The sequence below is a fragment of the Gambusia affinis genome, linkage group LG18 (genome assembly GCF_019740435.1).
Source record: "Gambusia affinis linkage group LG18, SWU_Gaff_1.0, whole genome shotgun sequence".
In the NCBI taxonomy this organism is placed as follows: domain Eukaryota; kingdom Metazoa; phylum Chordata; class Actinopteri; order Cyprinodontiformes; family Poeciliidae; genus Gambusia; species Gambusia affinis.
Genome location: NC_057885.1, coordinates 6,200,836 through 6,215,846, shown reverse-complemented (window position 1 = coordinate 6,215,846; position 15,011 = coordinate 6,200,836). Strand labels below are relative to the sequence as shown.

The following is a 15,011-nucleotide window of genomic DNA, read 5'->3' as shown; positions in this document are numbered from 1 at the left end:
TCCATCAGACAAGTAACAGTAGAGTTCATACATGTTGACAAATGTCCTAAAATGTAAATCTGCACCAATTATCTTTTTCTGCCTTTGTATAAACTTGGAAAACATTTTATGCACAAATTGTTTGTAAATAAACAAATAGCCTTTTTTTTTTCATTTGATGCTTCCACGTAGCATCAAACTTATTTTCTGCTGTTGGGAAGTAAATGGTAGGCTAATTTTTATTTTTTGTTCTGCTTGGGTCCTCATACAATGTTAGGTTAACTCTAATGAAATTATGATTTATTCCTTAAAAGATATGTTTATCTAAAGTAGGGGTTCACAATTTTTGGAAAATATTTTGATTTTATTGCTGTTAGTCATCAGTTTCAGGACACTTTTCTTTGGTTATCATTGTAAGGACATACAACTGGTCTGGAGTAGGGGAGCAGTAGAAACCATTTATCTGGACAAAAGACATGCTACTAAATATTGATTCCAAGTTGTCATTTGAAATTATCCTTTCTGTACAGCTCTGATCTAAAACTGGTGAAACATGTCACTGAATGTCAATTGTAGTTTTAACACTCTTGATAAGAAACATACCGAGATAAAAGTGCTTCTTTTTTGCAAATAGGAAGCTTTTATATAGCCTTGGAAGCTGGTTTACTGCCACTTATGTCAGGTATGTTGGTGTGGAATTCAATGATTCTCAAACTTTAAGGTCAAAGGTCCAAATGTGATTTCCAGATCAGGTCGAAGGTCTTGAACTCTGTGTACTGAGCAAACACCTTTTTATCACATCCATCCATCTATTTTCTGAACACCCTTCTTCCCTAATGGGGTCAGGAGGGTTGCTGGTTCCGGGCGAGAGGCGGGGTTCACCCTGGACAGGTCGCCAGTCTGTCACAGGGCAACACAGAGACAAACAAGACAAACAAACATGCACACACACACTCACACCTAGGGAGAATTTAGAGAGACCAATTAACCTGACATTCATGTTTTTGGACTGTGGGAGGAAGCCGGAGAACCCGGAGAGAACCCACCATGCAAACTCCATGCAGAAAGATCCCCGGCCGGGAATCGAACCCAGGACCTTCTTGCTGCAAGGCAACAGCTCTACCAACTGCACCACTGTGCAGCCCCCTTTTTATCACATCTGCTTTCAATTTACAAGCAAACGAAAAGTCAGTTTAGACAGACTAGAAATGTTTGAAACCATAATTTGCTCTAATTCTTGACAGTAAATCTTTATTTTATTAAGAATGTAATGAAATATTGTAACACCAAAGAAATTAGAAATACCAGAGACAGGATATATTGAGGGGAAAAAACAGCTTTACAAAAAAATCCAAAATCCATTCTCTTATTTTTTTTTACAAAATTAAACACATTCTTTAAACTAAAATGTAGATAATGTTTCTAATGTAGAGAAAATGTGAAATTGCAACACAAATTTATTGACTTCTTAAAAATACGGCTTTTCAGTTGCAGTTAAACTCAAGATTTTTTATATCCCTGAAATAATCTTTTAATTTTACCAACATGTTTCTTCTCACTGGAAATACAGTCACTTAAATGTGACTGTATAGAGTACAGTATAGAGTATAGTATAGAGTACAGTATAGAGTACTCTATTGTGAATAGAGTAAAGCCAAGGGTGATGGCAAGGAGGCCTTTAAATCTCATTAAAAAAAAAAAACTTTAATTATATTTTTCTGCCACCTTTTTAATATATCTGTGAAAATACTTATATTGCTGAATAATTTGAGAAATGCCCATTTCAGTCCTAGCAAAAGAACAACTTTGTGGTTAAAGAAAAATAATTGTCTGCCTAAAGCTCCCTAAGATATGCGTCACAAGCTTTGGGTGTTTCATTTTGTGGTCTTAACTCATTTTATTTTTTACTACTCTGGGAAAATGTTTACAATATTTGTCTTCTGTCCTTTTTTTATTTATATAAAACTCAATTTTATAAGAAAATTATTTATGAAAACTCGCATCAAAGTGGAGATTTGAGAAAACTAAATTTTTGTGCTTGAGTGTCGAGATGGGAAAACGAAGAATCTGCAACAAATTATGCGCCAATACATCCACATACTTACTGTGACAGGATTCCTAAACGACTTCGTCTTGTATTTGATCAACTTCGTATTAAAATACTCGATGTAAAAGTTGCTCAACTTCTCTGTCTGTCTGTCTACACCTGTCCACACAAACGCACCTTCTGGCGCCATGTTTAATTGGTAACAGGAAGTGGTATTGAAGCAGTCTGATCGGCAGGGATGTGTTTTAGCTTCGCTCTATACTGCCCCCTATGGGTTTGAAACACTTAAAACAGCGTTCAGGGACGGATATGTGTGGGTGAAAACTTTTCTCAAACCAATCCCGTGTATCCTGTTGTCTTTTTTTTGTTGTTGTTGTATTTTTAACAATGTGATGGAGATATTTGTTTTGATAAAGACCTGACTACATGTGTCCAGGCTCTGAGTTTCCTGTTCAGTATTAGTTTTCCCACATTCATCTTGACTTTGTGTATTTCTCTGTAGACATTAATGTTAATTTTTTTTCCCCCTTTGTATTTAAGCACATTTCTTTAGTACTTCCTCCCTCTAATTCTCACTGCCTTCGTACTCACCTGCTTTTCGTGCCACAGTCACATCTCCAGAGTATTTAAGCTCTTTGGTTTCTTTCACTTAATCACTGCTGCAGTCTACTGTTATATTGTTGCTGTCAGCCTGAGTACTGTGTGGTTTCCCTGAGAGATGTAAGTTTATCAATTCATCATTAAATTCTAGCTCCGCCAGGCGCCGACGTCTCCTGCTTTTGGCTCCTCCTCAAGAACCACCAAATATGACAAGATGGATACATTGAAGCATGGATGTGGCCTGTTGTTTTATTCATCCGTGTTTTTACCAGCCAAATCATTCCTCCTTTCTTACCACAATATGTACTAAAAATGATCCATGCTAGCTACACCTTTAGCTGACGAAATAACCAATTTTAACTCCACTTTTAGTAAACAGAAAAAGCCAAAAAGATCTTTGGTACTTGTAGACTATGAAGAATATTCTCATAATGTGTGTATGATGCTAAGGAGGAAAAAAATGTCATAAATCCTATTTTAGCAGTGAAAATAATGTTTTCATACGTACGTGTATGGATATTGTATTTTCAGATTTTTGCTTCTACTTTTGATTGATCAGATTTTAGATTCCCTGGGCGGGAAATGGGGGGGTTGGTGGGATTCCTTTGGTTTAGTAATATCTTCTAGTGGTCCCAAATTTACTGAAGTCATATTTAGGCATGCTAATTTTGAAGGAATTGTTGCTATTTCAGGAATAATCTTCAACATTTGTAACTGAACAGTAAAGGGTCCTGTGGCAGTTGTAAAGGGAGAAAGGGAGAGGTTGTCCACTCAGAGTAAGGACTCTCACCGCCACAGACATGATTTCTTTCCCATTGGCGAGTATGCATTAAATAATAAATCGTCTTGCCATACACCTCGAGTGTTTTCGATATAACTTTGCTTCTCAGGCTCTGTGACGACAACGAGACGTTTCCGCCAAATGTTGCAATTCCCTGATAATTGTGACGTCACTGCTACGCGGTGACCACATCTGTTTATCGCCAGCCGGCGGCACGTGAAGCTCCTCTCATTCACAGGAACCAATTCCGACGTAGTCATTTTTCCACCGTAACCCCTCAGGCAGAAGTGACGGGTAGTCACGGATCCTATCTGTTCCGCATATTTCGGAGATTAACGAAAATAAATAAGTAAATAAGTAAATAAATAAATAAATAAATAAATAAACATTGTGTGTATAAATCAAGAGGAGCTCTCTTTTTATGCGCTTGTGAAGAGCAGCTTTATGGACGGGAATATGAGTTCAAGAGCATCCAGGAAATTACAGTTCTCAAGCCCCGCCTTGTCTTTTCCCGCATAAAGGTGCGTCTATATCTATACAGGAACAACAACAAAACAGCAGATAAGAAGCAAACGTAACTCTGCCAAAGCGCCAAGTTGGCAGTATTTTTTTTTTTTTAAAGAAGGGAATGTACTTTTAAATAATTTCTTTTAGATTTTTGTCAGAGGTAAGTAATTATGTACGCTGTTATGACATTTGTTGTGTTTTTAGCAACTTTTCAGTGGGTATGTTTAATTTTCACTTATGATTTCTAAATCTATGACCAGAAAAAAGATTTTCCTGCAAATAAACAGCAGCGAGCGAGACAATCAGCAGCTCATCTTGATTTATTATTTTTTATTATTATTACAGCCTCTTCACCTCTGATTTACTGAATGATGAGTCACATTTTTAATATCATTAATGCTCTGACCTATCACAGTCAGGGATTAAGTCAGGGAGAACTGACATTTGTGTCAAAATACATAAGTCCACATCCATTAATGGGACTCAACTTGACTACAGTGGGTACAATTAGAACAAAACTGGAATATATGTGACTTAACATTTTTAATGCTTTATTCTGTTTAATTTTATGGAAATTAAATTCCTCAATATTTATGGACCCGTTTGTCGTTTAAAGCGTGTTGAGGTGGCATTTGTCCCTTTATAAATCAGCTGGGTTGAACCGAATTACCTTTGAACCAAAACGGCGGCACAAACAACAAACTGCAGTAAAAACGGATCACGTGACTCGACGGTGTCAAAGGTCATCCCTTTGCTACTGAAGGCTTTTTAAAAGTCAAATCATTTGAATTTTTCTCTTACGCAACCCACTTCCTCCATTATTTTTTTGAATTATTATTATTATTATTATTAACTCAGAAAACTCAGAAAATGAACTTTGCCTGCATGTTTCAGTTCTCTTAAGTTTTCTTTGATTCTGATGACACGAGTTGATGGGGAAACAAACAGAAAAGAAAACAGAGAGTCGGAGGGCGATTGGGTTCCTGGATTGTTTTTTGCTGTTTCAAATCGTCTTGGCAATGCAGGATTGTACGGGCAGGTGGATTTGATCAATTTTCACGCAACTGGAAAACCAGAAAACAAACCCGACCCGTGAAAGGTATCGTCTTTTACAGACTTTAGAAAACTTACGTGGGCAGTTTCCCAGGAGCCCAATTTTGGGGGGGGAGGCCCAAAAGATTTGAAGTTTAAAATTTGTCAGACACCTTGGGATTAACTTGACTTTTGAACAAACTCTTATCGACGCCGCATCATCAATCATTCGCCTCGCATCAATGCAGGTCAGGACATCCATTTTCATCCACTGTAGACGTAGGAATAAAACTGAACAATTAATTCCCCAGATTGATGGATTTACGTGCAACCAACAAACAGGAAAACAATTATGACTTGTAAAAAGGTAACCGCTGAGTCACAACCAAGACAAGCAACATTTGTTGTTGTTGTTGTGTAAACCTTCCAGAAATCTCAGGTCTCCTGCTTCTGGTCTCCGCAGCATTCAGCTTCTATGCATCACAAATCTGGAACAAACATCTGGAAAACAACAAAACAGCCAAAACACTGAGTTCCTTTTTGAAACCCACCTGTTTAGAGTTGCTTTTGATTAGTAGTAAATGCAATATTGACCGAGATACTTTATGTATATGGTATTGGACAAAATGTAACGGTTATTGTTTATTTCATAATTGGTTAATGTATGGAGTTTTTATGGAGTAAAACGCTTTGAATTGCCTTGTTGCTGAAATGTGCTACACAAATAAACTTGACTCCACTCCTGCAAACTGTATCCAGTTAAATGTGAATCCGTTCTGTACAGGCCGCGCGCTGAATCAAACGGCGAGCCCGAACCCGATGTCAACGCCTGCTGACTGCTGCATCTGCCTGGATGAGTTCACCAGCCCAGCGTCCCTCCCCTGCGGACACCGCTTCTGCCTGGAGTGCATAGGAGAGTACTGGAGGACCGGCGAGAGCTGCCAGTGCCCCCTCTGCATGGCGGTCTTCCCCAAACGGCCGCAGCTAAAGACCGAGCGAACTGAAAACGAAGCCGAGCCGCTCAAAGCGGGAGAGGTCCCGTGTGACGTCTGTCCGGCTCGGCGGGCCGCGGTCCGGTCCTGCCTGGCGTGCCTGGCCTCGTACTGTTCCGCTCATCTGGAGCCACATTATCAGAGGGAGGACCTCGGACGCCATCTGCTGGTCAGTGTGGCGAAGAACCTGGAGGTCTCTGTGTGTCGGCTGCATGGGAGGAAGTTGGACAAGTTCTGCCGGAGTGACCGAACCTGCATTTGCGCCACCTGCGCCAAGACGGAGCACAGATGCCACCATGTTGTTTCCGTCAGCAAGGAAGCTGCTAAGAACAAGGTAAAGAGGGATTTTTGGTTTTGTTTGAACAAAAATGGGATTTTCTAGCAAATTGTTTTTTGTGAAGTTTAACAACGTTTGAACTTTTATTTTTTTCCACCTGAAAAGTTGAGCTAAAAACATTATACTGAGATAACCAGCATCGCCTGAAGGTTTAGCATCATGTTAGCCAACCAAAAGATTTTATGAGCTACTTAACCGTCAAGCAGCACTGAAAAAATAACAGGTGATCCAACTTACAAGAAAAAATAATGTTACAGATAATCAAATGAATACATTTACTTGGTTAAACTTAAGTTTATAAAGCAAGCTTGACAAATTAAATTCTTAAAAAAAAAACAAAAAAAAAACTGTGTTTAAATATTTCAGCAATATTTTTTGTTATGTGTGAGTTTTGTGGCTTTCAATGCACTTTTTCTCCATGATTTATTGAAGAACCAATTAAACTTTTAGCAAGTCTAATTGGGTGCAATTTCTGTTACTCAGTGGTCTATTGCAAATGGCTCTTTGGTTCAACAACAGAGGTTCTTGATAGTTTCAAAAATATTTGTGCACAAGTAACAATTTTTTTAGAATATAGAAATTAAAAAAATGCCCAGATTCCAGCTGTTTTTTTTGTTTGTTTGTTTTTTTCACGGTTCTTTTGCATGAGAGCTTCTGTTAAATTTCTACACCAGAATAAGTATCCATAATATTTATTATTTTCTCTTTACATTGAAATGTAAGTGGGTGTTTTGCTGTTGTTTACATCATTTCCCACAGACATCACCATTCCATTGAAAGAAAAAGAAATGTATCAATCCTCCATTTTGTAAAATGTTTTATGTTTTTAAACCTAAAAACAAAACAAAAAAAAAGAGGACCACAACATTTCTATAGCAGACATTACAAATGTTTATGCAAGAATTGTGGCTCTAAAAGAGTTTTATTTAGCTAAACCGAGGGCAAAAGCAGATTCTTTGGTTTTTGCGACAGTTTTCAGGAAAACACACAGATCCTATTATAATAACAAACTATAACTTTAGAAAAAAAAGGCACCGTCTTTGATACAGTTGTTCTCGCCGCAGACTAAACTGAAGCGCAGACGACTGAAGCTTCAGCAAGAGATCCAGGAGAAGCTGAGCGTGGCTGAGGACGCGGAGCGGACCGCGGGCCTCCATGGAGGAGAACGTCCAGCAGAACTTTGGCCGCGAACCAGGAAGCTGGAGATCAGCGAGCTGCAGGAGAGGAACGCGGAGCTGGAGCAGCTCTTACAGACCGAAGACGACCTCCACTTTCTGCAGGTCTGACATGTTGCCACAGGTCGACTCACTGGAAAAAAGAAAGAAAAATTGAAATGGTCGTTTGAGTAAATGGATCTTTTTGCTTCTCCACAGCAATTCCTACACTCTGGTTCATGAGCGGAACGACAAGATGCTCGACATCCGTGGACCAAAAAAATAAAATTGTGACATATAAAAATATATATTTTGTTCTATAAAGATATGAACTATCAGAAATCTGCCTCCTCTTGTATTTCTATGCACACCTCCACACTCTGACCAGACTTCTGCAGAAGGCCTTCATTAGTCATTTTGAAAATAGCAATTTCATAGCATACAAATCTCCTTTAATCCTCTTTAAAAAATGAAAAATTCCCTCAAGAAAATATTACTCTTCAGATTTGCACTAATGAGACAATTTTTGTTGCTTCTATTTATGTATTTATGCATAAATTGTGCTCTCCAAATAATCCTACCAATCAAAAGATCGAAATGTTTTTAGTCCTTTGTGGTTACTTTCCACAACCGAAACTGTACAGACCTCATTAACTCTTCGGCTTTCCGTGGAACGGGCTTCATAAAGAGCAACTCACAGGACTGTATGCCTCCAGGCAACACCCAGCAGCATGCAAATAAGTGACGACGGCTCAGCTGTATACCAGCTTCTGTCTCTAAAATACAGGAGGTGCTTGAATTTACCTTTTACATAGAAATGAAACTTAACACAAGTAGGAAGTCGGAAGGGAAGAACGGGATCATTCACTAGGTGGGAGCAGAGGGAACAGGGCGGACACTGCTAACGGCTCAGCAACCTGAAGGTAAACCTTTGCTCCAGATCTCATACTTCTGCTTTTGTAACCTTCTTGTGTTCAATCATTTCTAACCCTCGTTTTGGAACACGTAGGAGTGTGCTTTATTTTATTTGAGACTTGCATATAGTTAATCTTTTTGCGTGTAGTTCAAAAAGAAATTCTCTTCTGTTTCTCAAAGAATCAAGAGAGTTGTGGCATAAAAATCTGTGCTGTTTTGAATACTTCGTTTTTGTTCAGTCTCTCAGCATGACAACTAGCCAAACCACCACACTCAGGGACCACACAGTTCACCTTTGGGATCTTTTAAAAAAGTAAAAAACAGAAAACCTTTACTGCTAACAGCCATAATTAGGAGCTAGCAACATTTTCCCACTCTTGGAAAAAAAAAAGCAAAATGCCAGAAAAGTGAAAAAGTACTATTTTCCCAATAATTGGGTTGAAGAGCTTTTTAAATAACATAAAGAGATCTTTAAATAACCAGTTATTTCCTATTTATTAACTATTCTGTATTTAGTCTTAATTTTAATTCAATGTTGCATACTTGAACCACATACAGATTTTTCCATTTCACCTAAATTGAAATATTACTCATTTGCATTCCGTTACTTCTTACATCTACAAACCAAATATAAGAGGAGCTGTTAGATATTTGAAACATCCACCTATCCATTAGAGGCAGGTGGATGGGAGCTCTCAGCAGTCATGGGGTACACCCAGCCACGTGTCGCCTATTCTGGTAAATCTGTAACAGAACACCTTTAAAATTTCGTAAATTTATTGTTGTTGCACAACTTAACTCAAAATGAGTCAATATATCAAGCTTATTATTGCCCAACTTTCACAACCCAGATCTTATTCCGACCACTGAACGGTGGCAAAATACTTCTAATACGATTGTTGGTCTGAAAGACATCGGCCAATGTAAGTGCAATACATACACTATAATAATGACTGATCATTATTGATTATTGCAATGCCCTTTACTCTGGGTTACAAAAATATTTTAGAGGGTTGCAGACAGTTCTGAATGCAGCTGCTGGCTTTCTGACTAAAACCAAAAAAATATGCGCACATCCTTTCATTGGCTGCCTTGTTGGGCTCGAGCAGACTTCAAGATCTAGTTGATCTCGGCTTTAAATGGATTGTCACCCTCTTACCTCTCTGACCTTTTGCTCTCAAGTCACAAGGCACTAGCCTTTTAAAAATCCCTCCAGTGAGAGGAAAAACTGATGGCAAGCATGCTTTCTCCTTTCGTGCCCCATTTTTGTAGCACAACCTCCCTCAGGACATCAGGCAGGGAAGCTAGCTTAAAAATTTACTTGTTAATTTCTGCCATCGTTTTAAACTCTACTTTCTGTCTTACTTTCTTGGTGTTTTATCTGTTTTTAATCTGTGCTGGTACATTTTTGTCTTATTTTCTTGTAACCGTTCATCACTTTGTATTAAAGTCATTATTAATGGTCCCAGTGTGTGTTATTGTTTATAGCATTCCAAAAGTAGAAATAGTTTCTTCCAACATTTTCTAATTGGGTGATCTTGTTTCGGTGTATTTTGGCAGACATGACTGCCACGGCCAAGTTCGTCAAAGATGACTGCTTTCTGGAAAAACACCTAACATGCCCCATCTGCATGGAAACATTTAACGATCCTGTGACCACATCTTGCGGTCACTCATTCTGCATGAGGTGCCTGGAGCTCAGCATCTCCTCATTTCAGGTTGATGATGCTTGTCCTCTTTGCAAAAAGCATCTGAGGAAAGCCCCTAAGGTGAATAATGTCCTGAGAGACATTGTCGAAGAGGTGAAAAACACATTGAGTCAGACGTTTACTGGGGCCGCCGGCGAGGTGCCCTGTGATGCCTGCACGGTGCCCAAGAAGAAGGCTGAAAAGTCCTGCCTCGTGTGCCTGGCTTCATATTGTTCAACTCACTTGGAGAATCATTATTCAGCTAAAAGACTGAAGGGCCACAAACTGGTGGAACCTGTGGAGAACCTGGATACAAGGGCCTGCCCCACTCATGGATGCCCACTCGAGCTTTACTGCAGGAAGCGGCAAACATGCGTTTGCGCTCAGTGTTTGGATGGAGGCCACTGGGAAGTTGTCTCTGCTGAAGAGGAATGGCAAAAGAAGAAGGTGTGAACGTCTTGATTCAATTAAAGACATATGAGTATTGATTATAAGTTTCTGCAATATGCTGAACAAATAGAAAGTGTGTAGGTGAACAACAGTTGAGGTCAAAGTTACAGAGGAACATTTATCAAGCATTACGGAGATGATGTTTGGCAAGATTTGCTCTTGTTTTCGACAGGATCAAATCGAGAACACCAAGGCGGAGTTACAAGAGAGAATCATGACAAGAAAAGCAAAGATTGACGAGATCGATGAAGCTCTGAAGAGTTGTAAGGTACAAAAAAGCATAAGGAAGGAGTTGCAAGTATTACAAAAGAGGTCAAAAGGTAACCACTTGGTTGAAGTCTGAGATGCCAGTCACAAAAAAAAAGAAAAAGATAAATTGCATACCTCCTGGGCAAATTCTGAAGTTTCAGGCCTGCTGAACATTTATCTTGTCAGATCCAGGTAACAATGCTTCTTTACAGTAAATCATACAGTTGGAAAGCCCGTCTATAACCACTGAAATAGTGTGATGACTATAAGCAAAACGCATCTACAGTACAGAATCCTCAATTAGATTCAAAAAGGTGCATCATTGCGCACCTTTTGTGTCCAAACTTTTGGTCTGTACTGTACATGTTGAGTGGCAGAGTTGAGTACGTGGGCTACTCCCATAAAAACCTTAAAATATCTTCTCCCCAATGCTAATCAAGTTACCCTGCATTCACCTCCCTGGAAAAATCCCAAGCACTGGAGATTAGAGCACCTAGATAGCTAGAGAGAAAATTCAAAATCCACTGCCCATCAAGTATCAATGCTCACCTTCAGAATTTGGGAGAGAGGATGAAGGAATGGTCTGTCTGCAGTTCTGAATATAACTTCATTGAGCACCTTTTGAATCTGCTTGGTAGTGGTTTTAATGCCAGTGACAAGTGTCGGATGGGATGCCATCCTACAACAGTGGAATGGCAAAAGAAGAAGGTGTAAGTGTAATACATACACTAGTCCCAAGCTTTTCATATTTGACACTTGTGGTTTAGCTGCTTCGCCGTTCGCACTCTGTGGATCGCAGGATGAAACCTGAGAGGACTTGATCCGAGTCGGAGTCCTCTGCCTTGAAGGAACCTGGAGCTACAGGTAAGGGTCTGGCACTAGAGCCTCATTCTGGTGATCAGAATGAGGCTCTAGTGCCATGCTGTTGGAGTTGTTAAATTCCCAGTACGTCTCATTGATTCAAACACAATTCAAGAGTCAATAGGATTGGCAAAGAGAATTTGAGACACAACCCACACTCAATTCTGCTACTCAACTCGCCAACACAACTTCCTTAAACATGGCCAAATCTGAAAGGGGAATGAACAGTCTGCGTCCCGTCTCCACAATTTCAAGCATACGATACTGAGAAGATTGGTGCCTGCTCTGTGCCGGAGCAGATTTGCTCTACAAAAGAAATATCTAAAGATGGTATCCTAATTAAACCATTAAATCCAGACTGCACTCGGCATCGTCCAGTCTTCAGTCATTTGGATTGTATGTGTTAGTGTATCAGGCTGCCTAATGGCATGTGATTATTCGCCAGGAAGTATTGTCTCAAGAAAGATATTCAAGCAAACTTTTGTGTGACATCATAAAAACAGGTTAATTTGGGGGGAAAAGGACATTTTTAAAACATAATTTTTCTAATTTTTTAGGAGCATGTTGGGAAAGAGTGGTGGGATATTGAAGCTCTGTTCACAGCTGTGCTTGACGTTGTGAAGGCAGCTAAGGCAGAGGCACTAAACCCACTTGAAGACAAGCTGTGGTTATTAAATAAGGAGTCAAAAAACCTCAAAGATGAGTTGGAAGATGAAATCAACAAACTCGAGACAACAATCTCAAAGCTAGACGACATATCGGTCCTTGAAGATCATATCCTGTTCCTACAGGTCAGAGATAAATGCAAGCTTTACCTTTGAAGCTTGCATCGCTTTTCAAAATCCTCATCGAAAAATGCATATAAACGATCATTTCTTCTTGGTTGTGTAGAGAGGTTATGATCATTAATGTAACTCTGTTATTTTCTTTTACCTGTTATTCCAGAGGTACCCATCTCTTTCAGTCCAGGATGTCATGAAAGACTGGACGTACATTGAACTTGACACCACTCTGTCTTTTGGCTCCATGAGAGAAACCGCGACAACAATGATTGAAAATGTTCAGCAGCAGCTGGAGAAGCTGGCCACCATTGGTAAGACCTGACTTTATAGTGATGAAACCCAAATCATTAAAATGACGGATCAAAACCAAATTTTCTCTTCGCAGAACTTACGAGATTCCCAAAGTTTGAAGGTACATTTCACTTTCTTCTCTCATGCTGTCTCAAAAACAATGGATTTGTGTCTGAAAGATGCTTGTTCCTTTTCTGACTTTGGGTTTCCAGTGAACGTGAGGCTGGACCCAGATACCGCACACAGGCGCCTGGTTTTCTCTGATGATGGCAGCAAAGTGAAAGACGGAGGAGAAAACCAGGAAGTGGCAGACTCTCCGAAGAGATATGATGTGCTTGGCAGCGTCCTGGGACTCGACGCCTTGGCAACTGGGAAGTCGTACTGGGAGGTGGAGGTTGGCAACACAACCGGGTGGGATCTAGGTGTAGCCAGAGGCAGCGCCAACCGCAGGGGACGACCAGCTTTAAACCCAGATAACGGCTACTGGGTTCTGGTACATTTTGAAGAGTGTGACGTACCTGAGCCATTTACAGCGTACGCAGTCATGACAGCTCCACCTGTTTCACTTTCTTTTAAAGACAAACCAAAGAAGATTGGGGTGTTTGTGGACTATGAAGAAGGCATTGTGTCCTTCTACGACGCGACTGCCCGGTCTCATATCTACACGTTCTCCAAGTGCTCATTCCAGGACGAGCTTCATCCGTATTTCAGTCTGCATATGAAATATGAGATCAACTTTGAGCCTTTGATTATTTCAAAAATAAAGCAATGAATTAGGAATGGAAGTATTTGGTCTTCCATATTTGCTCAGTCAGAGTATGCAGACCTAATTTTGAGCGGTAGAAGAGAAGTATTCAATGATTTGATGCATCAGAGAAGATCATTTTAAAAAGCTTAAAAATCAAGCTAACAAAACTGTTTTTATTTCTAGTTACCGTAGCTTTACGAGGAAGAGTCGTCATTTGGAAACAATTTAATTCCAGGAAATTCGTTTGAGTAAATCTGTGTGTGAATAGACGAAAGAGAGTTGCAAACTAGGGTCAAGGGTCAAGGTATCTTTTCTATCCCTAACAGGCAATTAGTTTTACGACATGGTGAGACTTTTAGGATTAGAGAAATAAGGAAAGAAGTGTATAAATGCAGTCTTTTTTTGAACGTAATATTGTTTATCAGTTTGACAGATTTTTGGTAATGTTTGCATAATCATGCTGAATGTTTTATTTCATTTGCCGCAATTTGACGTCTTTGCTTCCTTGACACCTTGATAGACAAAGCAACAGGAACTTTGGTTTTTCTATCATTAAAATAAAAACTGTTTTGAATTCTTGAAATACTTTTTCTCCAAGTTTGTGACATAAAAACATGGTTAAAAAAAACTATATATTTTGTGTTGTACCTGACATTTTGGTGACGATGATATGCTATTATGGCAAAAATAATAAATAGTAATACATTTTAAAAAGTGTCCATCTGCTTGAGACAAATTTGCACCATTCCTGAACTGCAGTTGGGGGCCAAATTTATTCAAAGTCCCACAAATGGCCGAAAGGACGCACTTCAGTTGAAATATAATAAATACAAACTTTTACTTCTAGGTAGCCTAAAATTATTAGTTGTACTCAGATCAGCACTTTAAATACGCTATTAAATATTAGTCCGCATCACCAATGAAGCCATCAGTAATTTGATTTTCATGTTCAACAAGTTGCTTCTAAAAGGTTTTTAATATAAAGCAAATGAAACTTTAACAAAAACTGCAGGTTTTTCAGAGAAGTTACTCACAGTGGGTAAAGTATCCTAAAACTTTACAAAAGTAAGAGTAGCGACACTTCGGATTCCTCAAGTGACAGTGCAAAACGCAGCATAGTAAAAAATACTTTAAAAGTACATTTTTTCCAAAAAGTTACTCATGTAAATGTAACACAATTCTGTTAATAGTCAATAGCCAAAACTTCAACAAAGACATCAAACTTTATTCAACGTAAAGTCTGTAAATATGATAAGTAAATTACTTCTTTGGAATTTATCTATAAAAAATTAAGTTGGGGGAAGAAAGGCATGAAATGTTTTCAAAGTTAGCAAAAATGCTAATGGGGTAAATGAAAGATTAACTCCACTATTAGCGCAGTAGCAAGTTATACACATTGTAAATGTTACTATCACAACCATTTTTTTATTTATATTTTTTATTTTGCCTAAGGGTAATGTGCATTGTGTATTATCTGTGAGGTTGATTACCATCCATTTTTGCATTTATTAAGAAGTCTTTGCTTCATGGCTGCTGGAACAACATGCTGACTGATTATACCGTTAACTTAACGCTGTGGTATCAGTGTTGGATATCAG

General features: G+C 39.0%; 1 protein-coding gene across 1 annotated transcript; it reads left to right on the top strand.

Moving 5' to 3' along the window:
- Positions 1-3,985: 3,985 nt before the first annotated feature.
- On the top strand, positions 3,986-14,052 carry LOC122820651 (E3 ubiquitin-protein ligase TRIM38-like). The gene is made up of 12 exons (XM_044098223.1): positions 3,986-4,074; positions 5,731-6,272; positions 7,340-7,555; positions 7,649-7,664; positions 8,074-8,162; positions 8,301-8,352; positions 9,905-10,479; positions 10,655-10,750; positions 12,150-12,383; positions 12,538-12,685; positions 12,760-12,786; positions 12,878-14,052. The coding sequence occupies exons 2-12, from the start codon at positions 5,766-5,768 to the stop codon at positions 13,435-13,437; spliced, it is 2,520 nt and encodes an 839-aa protein (XP_043954158.1). The 5' UTR covers positions 3,986-4,074; positions 5,731-5,765; the 3' UTR covers positions 13,438-14,052.
- Positions 14,053-15,011: the final 959 nt, after the last annotated feature.

Bases quoted from the DNA above. Each gene is read 5' to 3' on its own strand.
- LOC122820651 (XM_044098223.1), top strand. From the start codon at position 5,766: ATGTCAACGCCTGCTGACTGCTGCATCTGCCTGGATGAGTTCACCAGC. The intron at 6,273-7,339 runs GTAAAGAGGGAT...TTCTCGCCGCAG, and splicing joins AGGAAGCTGCTAAGAACAAG to ACTAAACTGAAGCGCAGACG. The intron at 12,787-12,877 runs GTACATTTCACT...TTGGGTTTCCAG, and splicing joins GAGATTCCCAAAGTTTGAAG to TGAACGTGAGGCTGGACCCA.